The following is a 14,483-nucleotide window of genomic DNA, read 5'->3' on the forward strand; positions in this document are numbered from 1 at the left end:
CAAAAAATATGGAATCTGAAAAAACCAAAGAAAACATAACTGGAAAAGAAACAGATCAAGAACTTTTTAAATCCAAAGAACCAGAAGTACCTAAAGAAACTATTCCATCCAAAGAACAAAACGATGAAGTGATAACTATCAATGAAGACCAAGCTGAAAAAACAAAGAAAGATAAAGTTCCACGTAGCCATTATCAAAAACCAACAAATGCTAAGTTAAATAAATGGTATTCAGAATACAAGTTTGCAGTCTGGGGAAGTTTAGTTGAAAATGATTTGGGATGCCATGTTAGGTAAGTTTTACACCTATAATCAGTTACAGGATGTGTGTACATAATAATATCAGTAAACCTAGAGGCATAGCTGCCAGTATCCAATTTTACACCATAGTAGAATGTTTTATTATTTGTTGACTTAATTTAATAACAAGTTCAATATAGCATTTTCTTGGGGGTGTTGGTATTTTTTGAGCTTTTTCAATTTAAAATAATGGTAGAAGACAAGTAAACCTTGCTCTGTATTTAAAAAAAAGTAAATTAAGAAGAGGGGGGACAATGATTGAATCTTTGTATTGTCAATGATTAATACTGTTTAGATGTAGACTGTGTCACGACAGAAAAGACCAAGCTATAAGGCCAACATCATTCGACATAAAACGGCATTATGAATCAGCAATACACATAGCCAGAGATCCTGACAGTATCAAAGCTGCCAACCATAACCAGAGATCTATGGCGGATTACAGTAACAAAAGCGGCAAAATTAAACTACAGGTAAAAATATGCTTTGATAATTAATTTCATTCCAGCCTTTGGTGTTTTATCTGAACAGATGAGTTAATCTATTGAAAATTACCTATTAACTTCTTTTGATGTAACTTTTAAAAAAATTATAAAAGCTTTGCTTTTATCAATTGATAATCCATTTTCCAGTATGGCTTCAAAACCGATTAATATCCGTTAGATTAGAACCGGTTCTCCCTTATACTGAAAAATTATGTAAAGAATTCTATTACAGACAATCTGCTGGATTAGAACCGGTTTCTGCCATACTGAAAAATAATGTAAAGCATCGTATTAGAGACTATTTTATTATAAAAGCTTTGCAAAATCAATTGATAATCTTTTTTTCAGTATAGCTTTGAAACCGATTAATATCCCTTGGGTTAGAACTAAAAAAGAGCTAAACAATCGACGTACATATGGACAGACTGACCCCAATCATAAAAGCTTTGCTATTATCAATTGATGATTCATTTTCCAGTATGGCTTCAAAACCGATTAATATCCGTTGGATTAGAACCGGTTGACAACAGATGAGTTAATCTATTGAAAATTATCTATTAACTTCTTTGGATGTAACTTATTAAAAAATAAATATGATTATTTATTGATTACAAATGTTTTCTTTATAGGATGCTGAAATTCAACTTGCATGCAGTTTTGGATGTCATTGTTCTTTTTTGGGAGGCGAATGTATTGCTAGAGTAATAGTAGCCCATGGAAAAAACTCAGCCTGGCAAGAAATGAGAATGGGGAGAACTAAAGCAAGTGCTATTGTCAAGTAAGTAATTGGCCTAGTCTATTAGAAAGTAGATAACCACTTATTATAATATGGATGATCATCTTAAGCTTTTCTTTGGAATCCTATACTTTTCCATTCTGAGTACATGTCCTAGCCACATAAGTATTTTATTTTCTACTTCTGCTTCCATACTATTGCACTTGTATTGTTGACAAAATATCCACCAAAAATAAGAATCCGAAAACCGTGAGAATCCGGAATTTTTTTTACGGATTTTTTTAAGAATCCGAATCTGAATTTGGTCCAAAAATTTGACAGATTGCCAACCCTAATAATTACTATGATTGATAAAGACATTCATCTATTTCAGAAATGTCATCAGCCCCGAGTTACGCGTTCAGTTAGTAAAAGCTGTCAATGGCCAGAAGTTTTCCATTCTTGTAGATGAAAGCACTGACGTCTCAAGTTCCAAAAATTTAGCTGTGACCATCAGATACTACAATAAAAATGAAAAGAAGGTTAGAGTAAAACTTTGTCAAGGATAATCAGCAAAGGAAGAAATGAATCTTACCCATAATAATTCTGTTTATCTGGAATTTTTTTAAGATAAAAAATTAAGTACCTATTAAGATTTCTTTTGAAGAGGATTATATGATTAAATTAAATTTTTCCTCATGTTGTTAAAAATTTGTGTAGAATAAAATTGGACCTGCTGGTAGTTTATAGTTATTAAAACTGGCAATTAAGCTTTTTTTATGTCCATTTACATAAGGTTTTCTGTTCAGGTAATTGACCAATTTCTCGGCATGGAATCCATGGTCAAGGCAAATGCTGATGCAATTTTTACAGCCACTATGAAAGTGATGAATGATTTAGGCCTTAACAAAGAGGACTTAATTGGCATAGGTATGCTATTTTAACTAGTTTTTAATATTACTTTATTCATTAAAATTAAAATTGGTTCATGGAGATGTACTTACTTTAAGGTGGGCCAATTTAAACTACCTTTTTTTATACTTCTTAAATGTTTAGGAACTGATGGAGCTAACGTGATGGTAGGAGCACATAATTCTTTATGGTCAAGAATGAAAGAAATATTCCCAGATTGCATTGTTATCAAATGTATATGCCACTCATTAGACTTAGTTGCCAAAAAGGTACTTTGAAAGCATTTAAAATAGCTACTTCTAATAAATCAATCAATTAATACATTGCTTATTTAGATTCTAACATATTTTATTCTTATTTACTTATTTATTTTACCAAAAAGTAACAAAACTTTTAGAAACATTCTTCATCATTGTCAGTTATAAGTTATTTCTTCTTAGAACACAGGCCATGCATAATGGTTCTTCAATCTTTAGATTTTGCATGATTTGAGGAATTGCTGAGATATTAGATTTCCTTATTTTCCAGTTCTAGTATTAGTTCCCTCCAACATGTTTTTTACAAACAGTACAAAATGAAAATGTTTATTTAGGCATGTGACAAAAATGTACCCAGAGATCTATTTGAATTGCTGCGGGGAATACCTGCATACTTTTCACACAGCGGACTACGACAAAGCTTATACAAAGATTACTGGCAAATTAGAAATCCAGGAAAATCATGTGATATCAAGTTTCCATTCAAACCTCTAGCCAACACAAGATGGTTATCTTTGGGAGATGTTATCCGAAGGTCAGTTAGTTTAGTAAGTTAAGGTTGTCAGTAATATAAAAATTTATTTAAGTTTGATAGTGTCTACTTTTCTTTTCTCTATTGTAAATAGACAAAAGGTAATAAATGTATATTCTATTTTAGAATTTTGGATCACTGGGATATTTTACTTGATTGGTTGAAACAACAGCCTGGTAGCTTTACAGATGGCAATGTGGGAAGACTTGTAAGATACTTGGAAAATCCCTTTTTTCGTGGATGGACAATTTTCCTATGCCAACATATATCTGATATAGAGGATGTAAATAAGAAGTTTCAGCAATCTTCTGCAGATATACCAGGTTAATTTTCTTAATTTTCATGCAATTTCATTTCATAATATATATTAACAAAGGGATTTAATTAGTACATAAGCAGTAGAGACAGAGGGGACAATGGACTGTTAATTAATAGTCCCCAAAGTTTCATAGTAAAGGTTTCATCTTTATTTAGCTCAACAACTTATTCATTACACTATTATAGTACCCAAAGTTGTATAATTTGTAATTATGTTTGTCATCATTGGAGATGTACATTTATTGGCCATTGTCCTATCCCTTTAAATCCTGCTAAATCTTTAAATCTACTCTTTCAGGAGCAATCAGATCATTGGTATCTTTCAAAGAAAAACTCAGGCTCAGATTGTTCGTAAAGAATAGTGTTGGTACATTCACCAAGAGAAAGGAACCATCACTTGGAGGTGATATTCTGCAGTATATCATGAATTTATCTAACTCTGATGCTAAAGCAATTGAGAAGTTTAAGAATGATCTGGACGGGTTTCTTACCACTGTATGGGATGAGTTAGAGTTGAGGACTGACACTAATTTAGAAATTCTGATGAAGATTCACATGCTATCCCCAAAGAATATATTTGCTGATAAAGTGATTATGGATGAAATCCCAACTGCTTTGATGTCAGCCTATACAAAAGATCGGGAACTACAATTGCAAATCCAACGTCAGTATGAGACTCTTAAAGTTGATCAAACCCTTTTTTCTGAAACCTTGGACCTTGAAGATGAAGTGAAGAAATGTCAACCAGAAACATTTTGGAGTAAACTTCTTGATTATGAATTAGAAAATCAGGAAGAAGAGTATATTGAACTGAGTAAATTTGCTCTGGCTTGCCTGAGTTTGCCCCTTTCATCAGCATTTGTTGAACGGATTTTCTCTCAGTGTGCATACATTAAGGACAAATACTCCAACAGAATGATAAACTCAACTCTAACTGCTATCTTATACTTGAAATCAAATCCTGATTTGAAGAAGCCAGGATGTTGCAAAAACCTCAAAGTAACATCAGATATGAGAGCTAGAATGAATGCTACAATGTATGAGAAACCAACTCAGGATGATAGTGAAGATACTTTCTTCGAAATATGTGAAATTCTAAGAACTGAACCCAAGTCAAATGGACATGACTGAGCTACACAGCCTACAGAGCTGAATCAAAATATGCTAATTTGACTAGTCTAGGTACCTACTTAAATGTATAAATGCTATTTTTTTTATGTTAACAGAGCTTAATTAGAGCTTCCATACCCAGTCAAACATTTTTAATATTTAAATATCTGATAATTAGAGTAAGAGCTTTCACCAAGATCCAGTCAAATATTTAAGATAATTTAAAGTAAATGTGCTGTACAGAACTGAATGCCAATCCAAAATATGCTTATTTAACTAGTCTATATACCTACTGCAATGTATAAATGCAATTTTTTTCTGTAACAGAGCTTAATTAGAGCCACCAAGATAATTTAAAGTAATGTGCTATACATAACTGAATGGCAATCCAAAATATGCTAATTTGACTAGTCTAGGTACCTACTTCAATGTATAAATGCTATTTTTTTTTATGTTAACAGAGCTTAATTAGAGCTTCCATACCCAGTCAAACATTTTTACTATTTAAATATCTGATAATTAGAGCTTCAAAGATCCAGTTATATATTATTTTATGTAAACATCTATTAATTAGTAAGAGCTTCCACCAAGATCCAGTGAAATATTTTTTTTATGTAAATATCTATTTTTTTCAGACAAAATAATGTGAAGTAAAAAGTAATCAAAACAAACAGCTTGATTTAATCAGGAAATTGATAAAATTAAATTAATAGGTTCTTTTGTACTAGATATATTACTTAAATATTAAAAACTCTGACTTTAACTTCCCTTACATGTTTCTCAATATGTAATTCTTATATTAGGATAGCAGAGCTAATCCCCCCTCGTACCCCATCCCCTTCTCCCCCTTCCCCCCTCCCTTTTCCCCCTTCCCCCCAAAATGTACACATTGGAGGTCCAATGTACACATTATTTGTACACTTTGATCTGAAAAATATCTGGCAACTATGCTTGAGAGAAATAAGACAAAAGACGCGAATTAGCAAGAATTTGGAGGGAATAAAATAGAGAAAAGCCGCGAATTCAGAATGATTTTGAGGAAAAAAGAGAATAGCCGCGAAAATAAATAGATAAAAGTCGCGAATTAGCAAGAATTTTGAGCGGAAAAATAAAGAAAATGTGCGAATTCGCAAGGATTTTTAGAAAAAAAAGATAAAAGCCGCAAAAATAAATAAATAAAAGTTGCGAATTAGCAAGAAATTTTAGGAAACAAATAGAGAAAAGCCGCGAATTTGCAAGAATTTTGAGGAAAAAAAATAGAGAATATCCGCGAATTTGCAAGGATTTCTTGAATAAAAAGCCACGAATTTGCTAGTTTTATCTGCGAATTTTTTGCGATTTATAAAAGGCGAATTTATTAAAGGTGATGACGAAGAATCGCAAATATTTTGCGAAAAATGCTAATTCGCGAATTTTCTCTATTTTTTTTTCGCTAAAAATTAGCGAATTTGCAAATTTTCGTTCTCTAAAAAATCTAATTAACACAGTCGCAATTATTAGCAACTTTTAGCTTGCTAATTCGCAATTTTTAGCAACTTTTAGCTTGCTAATTCACAATTTTTAGCCTATACATTTCGCAAAATTTTCGCGAATTCGAAATTTTTCGCAAAAAATACAAAAATTTTGCTAAAAACTGCAAATTTGCATTTAATCCCTTGCTAAAGTTCGCGATTTCGCCTGGCGAAATCGCTAAATTGTCCGCTGGGTTGGTTTATTAAAATGAGTGTTCATAAGGTCTCATAGATAATTTAGCAGTAAAATAAATCAAAGTTTCCTTTTACAAATACCATAAGTTACCGAGTAAGTTTTTTATTCATAAAAACAAATAGTTTTAAGTTTTTTTTTAGTGTATGTCAACTCCCTTCCCCTCTAGCTGAAATATATTTGTAGATTTTTAATTTATCTTTCAAGAAGAGTGAAAACATGTCATGTGTTAGTCCTACTTATTCTCTAACACAGGGAAAGCTATCCTGAAAATTAAATTGAAGCACATTTGTTTACATCAATTATTTCTATAGGGTTTATCTCATTCTAATCTTAAATTTTGTAATGTTAGAATTATCCTATTAATTTCAAACATTGAAACTTTCTATATTAAACAAGGATGACAACATCCATAAAAGCGAAGCACTGAAACGGTAGGACAAACGGACATTGACAATTGTATATTGTCTGAACTGAATAATCAGAATATAAAAGTATAAGAGTCGAAGCAAAATTGTAAGTAAATTTGTTGAAAAACTGCTTGATACAGGATAATGTTCATGGACGTACTTTCATTTTTATTATAGAGTTGCTTCGCTTAAATATTGTTCTTTGTTGTCCTAGGAATCAATATACCAAAAATCAGATAAAACGGATAATTAGATCACATAAAAATTTGTTTTTAAAAATATTTAAAAATCAACATTTTTAAAATGAACGTACGGACATTCTAGTAATGATTATAGAGTTGCTACGCTTTCTAAATCGTACCTAACTACTACAGTAATCACTATACAAAGTTTGAAATCGATAGGACAATTCTAATTTAACCAATAAAAGCTATCTTTCCCGGACGGACCGACCCTATTTATAGAAAAACTTCGCATTTAAAAAGTGTAATATTGATATTTTCCTATAGATATTGTTAAAAACACAATATTTAAGTAATACAATATTGGTATTTAAAACAAATTAATAAATGTTAGTATTAACTTAACAAGTTTTTTTTAAATGACGATTCCAAGGACAAATAAGAACAAAATCTTTAAATTAACTAGGGAATGCTATAACAAGTTTATCTGACTTCAATATTAATGTTCTTGTATTCATGACAAACGTCGAAAAAGACACTTAACTTAACCTAGCCTTTTTGAAACCTATCTATAATACAAAGTAGAACGATGTCTGCCTGTCTGTGCGTCTGTTTGTTTGTCACTCCAGGAGCAGTATTTGTTAATTTGTGTATCCCTGTGTATTTCATTTTTACTTTCAACATCTAAACTGCTTATTCTATGTCTGGCTTAAGCAAAGGAATATTTATTTCACTGAAAAGAAACTTTTATCAATAAAATAATAATTAGTAATTATCAATAACTAGCGGCTACGTCCCTAGAGGCCTCTATTTATCTATTTTCATTCTATATTAATATATTTACCAAAAATATTTTGTTAATATTCCCGACACCATTGGTTGATCTTCAAAGACCCAATTGAGAGTCGGCACAAGGTCATTTGGATACAGTTAATTAACCCCTCCCCCCTCTAGTGTTTTACTTTAATAAATAGACTTCTCTACTAGAAAAAAAATGTCAATTTAATTTTTTCTTTATCCCGAAAGAAAAAATACATAAATATTATTACACACTTTCTTTTTCTTCAGGATTTGAAGCTTCTCTACAATTTATTATCTCGTCGTATTTTTGTAGCAAAGCTAATCTATAATACAAAGTAGAATGATGTATGTCCGTCCGTCTGGCTGAAGCATAAAATCTCAGTAACCGATTGGATGCTAATCTTCTGGTAACTACTGGTCAGGTGGTGATTTTAGTTTATTTTATTGGAGAGGGGGGGACACCCTCAACCCTCCAAAAAACAAAGAAAAAAATATTAGTTTTAGGTACCTAATTCTTTATTTTCTTAACTGATTAAGTCCAGTTCATTACATCTTGTGGTAAAGTCACTAGAGGCTAGGGGCGAAGCCACTAGTATTTGATTAAAGCGTTATCAACTGTTCAAAATTAAATTTTGTTATTTTTTAAAATCAAAAGATAGTTTTTTTCTGGGCGACTTTTCATAAAATTAAGAAATTCAATTATGTATTGAAGAAAAAAATTGTAGCTATGTACACAATGGACATATTAGTTATTGTTTGTCTGTCTTACATTTTAGTTCATTTGTCATAGTCCTAGTAAGAAAGAAAGTTTTACGTAGGAATTTTTACGCTTAATATGTGTAGTATATTCTTAATATATCATATAAAGTATATAAAACCATAATGTTTGGTAAAATTAACAAAAGAAATATTAGAATTTGTTTCGTCATTGATTTCCAAAGTAGTATAGTTAAAGATAAAAGTTTTTAAATTAATAATGAATAAAAATACAGGCGGACAAACATAATTACAAACAGACAGACAGGCTGACAAACAAAAATACATCATTCTATAATTTAGCTTCATAAATTATTGATTAGCTTACCCTTGAGAGCAGGACATAGTAAACGGCGGCAAATCCGTTGCATCTGCGCTCAGCCGTCGGGAAAAGAAACCGCCACCCTCACCGCCGCGAGAGGAGGGCGGGGGACCCGTCTTTCCGCCGTGCATACTTGCAGAAATCATGATATTTTCCTCAACTTTTTCTTCAATTAAAAATTTTAACTCGGCCTTGTAAATAGCCTTTTCATTATTACTATATAATAAAATAACACTTATAACTATAATGATATAACAAGTATAACAAATAACAAAATAGTTACAACTTTTTTCTTTTCACCATTTTACACCATTTTGATACATTTTTTTTATCAAGTATTATCCATTTGCATAAGCAAACAGTACCATAATATATGATTTTAAATCACTAATAACATATGAAACAAAATATATAATTAAATAATAGTTATTTCTTGCATCGTATTATAAACGGCTTTCCGCGGATATAGAATGTACAATTATAAGATTAAAACCAGTTTTTTAGCCACGAGGTGCCGAAGGCACGGGCTAAAAAAACTGGTTTTAATTCTATGATTGTACATTCTTATATTATAGAAAGCTGGATATAATACGATGCTAGACATAGTTTTTTCGTATGGATGAGAACCGGTTCCTATCCACCGGATTCGAATGAATACGAGAAAGAATTATATGAATTATACTAGCGGTTACGCCCCTAGAAGCCTCTAGGGGCACTCTTAGGAGGGGGAAAAGTCGACATCATTCCATTTTAATTTTAAGTTTCAAAAGACTTTTAAAAATATTTTTTGGGGGAGGGGGTGAAGATATCCTCTCCAAAAAAAGTTTAAAACCTTCCCATGACTTTTAAGAAGATTCACTGTAAAGGAGAACAATATTGGTTCAGCGGTTAGCGAGATCCTTCGGGACAAACAAAAAACGCTTACTACTTTATATAATAGGATAAGGTTATTAAACGCAGGGCTCGACATCTGCACATCAGCCACTTCTAAGTAATAATGGATATCATCGTTATCCTATTATATAAAGTAGTAAGCTATTTTTGTCTGTGGTGAAGGATCTCAGTAACCGCTGAACTGATATGGCTCTCCTTTACAATAGACCTCCGCCTTCCATTGAGAAATTGACCCCAAAAAAGTTTTTTTTTACTTTTTCTTTTTAAAACTAAAAAATTATAGAGGGGCAGGGTAACCTCCCCATTCCTTCCGGGGCATCTAGGGGCGCAGCTGCTAGTATTTAATAAAATCAGCTACCCATAATGTTGCAATTCGTCTGATTAGTAATAATATCCAAGCACCCAACCGGGATTAAATCATTAATGTAAATAATCATTCCCATATAAACAACCCCTTAAATAGTGGATGTAAATATTCATTCCCATATAAACAACCCCTTAAATAGTGGATGTAAATATTCATTTATTTCCCTGGTATCTCATTTATATCCCTGGTATGATTTTAGAAGATTTTTAATTTTTTTTGGAAGATTTTATAATTTTTATTAATTACTAAAAGAAAGAAAAATTATACCAGGGAAATAAATGAAATCTAAAAACCAAAATTAAACCACATTTTACTAGCATAAAAATGAGTTTTTGTTTAAATGAGAATGATATTCCTGTCCAGTTTTTTGTTTAGGAATGAATATTTCTTACCCTCGTGAATAAATGATGACCTATCGGTCCATCATTTATTCCCTCGGGTAAGAAATATTCATTCCTAAACAAAAAACTGGACAGGAATACCCCAGTAATAAGTCTGCTCTTTTGTAGTTACTTGGCTGTGTTAATATTTATGATGCTATTGGCAGATATTCAAAGATCCAATGAAACTTAGCATAGCGTGAGGACATACATTTATGTAACCTCTTTCCTCTCTATTGTTTCACTCTAATGCTTAATTAATAGGGTGACATTTTCTTAGATATTTTTAAAACTTATATAGAGCATAGGTTAAAAATTTGCCTTTAACCTTGTAAAGTAAGTATGTCAAAAATAGTATGTTTATGCCTTTCAGCGAAAAAAATCAAAACTAGAGGGAATAGTTATTTATCGCGCCGTTTCATGAAACAGCTTTCCGCGGATATAAAAATGTATAATTATAAGATTAAAACCAGTTTTGTTAGCCCCGAGATGCAAAAGTCACGGCTAAAAAAAGCTGGTTTTCAAATTATGATTGTACATTTTTAGATTCGTAGAAAACTAGATCTAATCGATACAATACATGATTTTTCAGTGTGGATAGAACAATTTCTTATCCACCGGATAATCATCGGTTTCAAAGCCATACTGGGAGAAAAAACATTTATATATCAAAATCATTCATTTATTTTTGTAGGTACTTTTTGGATTTTAAATTTTTTTAAGGATTCAATAATTCTTTTTTGGAGATTTTCAAAACTTAGATTTGAAGATTTTTTGTTTGATAACATTTGAACACCTATAGACATATTAGGAAAACAACGTATTGGGGGGATTGGGGAATACAAATTTGAGAGGGGAGGGGCGATAAGGGACAGATATTTGTATTCTCAAAAACAGTTTAAATTCTGTATGGATATAAGAAATAGCAAAAATTGAATAAAAAGAAAAAAAGGTTGGTTTACAAAAGGCTATAATTAAATATAATATATAGGTATACCTATCACTCACTAAAAATGTATCTATCTCACACAATAAGGAATTCCTACATGGGAGGTTGATATATATTTTATCATATAACTTTTATGTGAAGCGTTTCTTAGCCATATTGAAAAATTAAGTATAGCATTGTATTACAGACAAATTTTCACGAATATCTAAATAATAATTAAAATAGTTGGAGGTACCTTCCCTGGACCTCTAAAAAGCTTCAGTCTTTTTAAGAACCATATGGGTTCAGCGGTTACCAAGATTCTTAGCTAAATACACATAAAAATCTTGTTATTTATAAATAATAATTATTCATTGGAAATATTGTCCTAAACGACGAGAAGTGCCGAGGAAAAATGCAGGAATAATTCTGTTCCAATTTGTCTTATGTTTATTAGAATTGACGGCCTGACTGCCTTGACTCTCTGTTACAGATCCTATTTCATTTCTAAATTGCTCTCATGGATATTTTTGTGTTTGTTTAGCATCTTCTCTATAAGTTATCCTATCATATAAAGTAGTAAGTGGCTTTTGTCTGAAGATTAAGATTAGGAAAGCCTCACATGATTCTAAATTTAAGATTAACATGTATTTTTTCAATAGATATTACTACTGCAAATACAACAAGCTAACAATAATTCAGTAAAAATAAAAGAACAAGCATGACAACATACATGAGAGCGAAGCACTGAAACGGTAATGCAAACGGACAATAACATGTATACAGTGTCAGAACTGAATAATCAGAATATAAATGTATAAGAGTCGAAGCAAAATTGGAAGTAAATTTGTTGAAAAACTGCTTGATGTAAGATACTGGTTATGGACATACTTACATTTATAGGACTTGATTATAGAGTTGCTTTTCTTATAACATTATACTTTGTTCTCCTAGGAATCAACAAATTAAACATCAGATCAATCGGATGATTAGATCACATAAAAATTTGTTGTTAAAAGGGAAGGGGGGAAGAAAAAAAGAGATGGGAGAAAAGGGGGTTTTCCCCATCTCTTGAGAAGAGATTTTCTTCCCCCCTTCCCTTTTTCGGAAAAGAAAAATATGACGTAACTGGAATCATGTTCCGCAAAATTAATACAAAATCGGGAAAGATTGTATTGTGTCTTTTTATTAGGCACTTTAATGTGCTTCATGTGTGTTGCTTATAATAGTGTCAATACTGTTCTACCAATAGATAAAATCTAGACACACACACACTCTCTAAATCAGCAAATAGGAAAAACATGGAGGAACAACTTTATCATTTAATTGGTTGGAAAGTGTACAGAATTTTTGTGAGAAAGAGTGGTATTGTTTTTTCATTTCATGTGCATACTGATTCAGTTAGAAATTGTCACATTACTTAGGCTTAAAGTTAGTTAATAAATTGTTTGTCTGTTAGAATATGCCTTTTAAGTTTGACGAATTTGGTGTCTGATGGACCATCCAGATATATTATGTCAATTGTTCTACCATGATTCACAAGATTCACAAATATCTTATTTCTTATTAGCGGTTGCGCCCCTAGTATCCAGGGGGCTCTGATATTAAAGGGGGTAGATTTAGGTAACAAAAATAGCCTACAACAATCCCAACGCTTAAATCGAAAATCATAATAGCCTAAAACCATGCCGAAAAATATGTGAAGCTTTCCTATAAAGGAGAAATTAATCAGTTCAGAAGTTATTGAAATCTTAAGCTTCAGATAAAAAAAATTAAAGTACTTCACATAATAGAATTTAATTTTCAACTATTTGAAGAAGTTACTTTTTTCAATATCCGGCCGGATACCGGATATTGAATCTGTCCTGATACCAGATATCCGGCTGATTTTTAATGCCGGATATCCGGTTATCCGGCTGGATCTCCGGTAATGTGCTGGGTATCGAACGTTGGCCAGATATCCGGCCCAACCCTATTTTTTTATTCTTGTATTTGTTTTGAAAACTCATGATATGCATATTTGTAATTTGCTTAGCTTTCATAATAATCCTTTTTATAGTAAACAAGGATGAAAACAAAACAAAATGCTGCACTAACTACGTTATAAATTACTAGCGGCTGCGCACATTTTGGGCCTCTGGTTACGTGCCTGAGATCCTTTGCTACCGATAAAACAATTTAAATCAATATATAAAACATCCCGTACATTAAATAGTAAAAATCTAATTAAGATTGATAGGAAAAAATTACTAAAAACACGATTTTTAATGAAATTTTTATTATATTTTTCAAATTCAGATTTTACTCTTGTGTGTACATTGTACATTTGATTGTACATTGTACTTGTAAATTTGGCAGGGAAATATTATTTTTTTCTTCTGTTTAACAAAACCTGTAACCTCAGAAAATCAAGCAATATGCAATAAGGGTAGAATTAGAAAAAGGGAAAGACATTTCAATTTAAGTAATACGGATAAATGTATACTTTTAAACTTTAATCTAAAAAAAAATAATATTATTTAGTTTTAGTTTAGGTCATGTTTTACTATTTAATTTAATCGTTTTGTTGCAGATGAACCTCTCAATTTTTTTTGCTATATTACATAACATTTGTAGACAAAATATAATTCTATTGACTACAGCCGTAGGCTAATAAAAGAATTAAAATAAGAGCTAATAATACCTTCTCATTGAGCTTAAATTATACAGGTGGCTAAAGTTTTTCAAAGTTGCTCTCAAAATCTTTAGCTTAACATCTTTATGTACTTTTTATCGAATCATCTCAATTTGTAGACCATTGTCTTATTCTTTAAGTTCGCTGATTAGCGGTGGTAAAATTAAGAGAGATATGGGACAATGGGCTGCTTATTACAATAGTATCCAAAGTTTTATGATAATATTTTCTTATTCGCTGGCTTAACAACTTTGGGGGCTTCAGTGAATTATGATTAGTTGATTGATTAAGTTTAGTATCCAAAGTTTCAACTACTAATTGTAACCTATAGAAGGGGCAATTGTGTGAGTCATCATTAGGGATGTACATTAATTTATTGGTCATTGTACTATTCCTGTATTCCTGAATATTGGTGGTAAAATTGCCTAGTGCAGGTT

The 14,483-nt window shown here is 31.4% G+C and overlaps 2 protein-coding genes across 3 annotated transcripts in view; one reads left to right on the forward strand and one right to left on the reverse strand.

Annotated features, from left to right (window-relative positions):
- Sh (Potassium voltage-gated channel protein Shaker) overlaps positions 1 to 14,483 on the reverse strand; it is a 543,641-nt gene that overhangs the window by 486,286 nt on the left and 42,872 nt on the right. Inside the window, exon 1 of one of the 2 annotated variants that reach the window (XM_080179532.1) lies at positions 8,810 to 9,000. The exons of the other annotated variant lie outside the window; for it this stretch is intronic. Within the exon in view, the coding sequence (XP_080035658.1) occupies positions 8,810 to 8,949 (140 nt within the window). The 5' untranslated portion in view covers positions 8,950 to 9,000. Of the gene's footprint in view, positions 1 to 8,809; positions 9,001 to 14,483 lie in introns of those variants that run through there. 2 annotated transcript variants of the gene reach the window in all.
- LOC145334220 (uncharacterized) lies at positions 2,455 to 5,219 on the forward strand. Its single transcript, XM_080179596.1, has 4 exons — positions 2,455 to 2,680; positions 3,004 to 3,203; positions 3,327 to 3,523; positions 3,817 to 5,219. Exons 1-4 carry the CDS (start codon positions 2,576 to 2,578, stop codon positions 4,647 to 4,649), a joined length of 1,335 nt encoding a protein of 444 aa, XP_080035722.1. The 5' UTR covers positions 2,455 to 2,575; the 3' UTR covers positions 4,650 to 5,219.

This window comes from Acartia tonsa, chromosome 12, assembly GCF_053477335.1.
Source record: "Acartia tonsa isolate MP-2025a chromosome 12, ASM5347733v1, whole genome shotgun sequence".
NCBI classification, from domain to species: domain Eukaryota; kingdom Metazoa; phylum Arthropoda; class Copepoda; order Calanoida; family Acartiidae; genus Acartia; species Acartia tonsa.

What these genes read in the sequence shown, in the direction of transcription:
- LOC145334220 (XM_080179596.1), top strand. Translation starts at nt 2,576, where the DNA reads ATGGTAGGAGCACATAATTCTTTATGGTCAAGAATGAAAGAAATATTC. An exon ending in TTGGGAGATGTTATCCGAAG is followed by an intron (nt 3,204 to 3,326) that starts GTCAGTTAGTTT and finishes ATTCTATTTTAG; the next exon opens with AATTTTGGATCACTGGGATA. An exon ending in ATCTTCTGCAGATATACCAG is followed by an intron (nt 3,524 to 3,816) that starts GTTAATTTTCTT and finishes CTACTCTTTCAG; the next exon opens with GAGCAATCAGATCATTGGTA.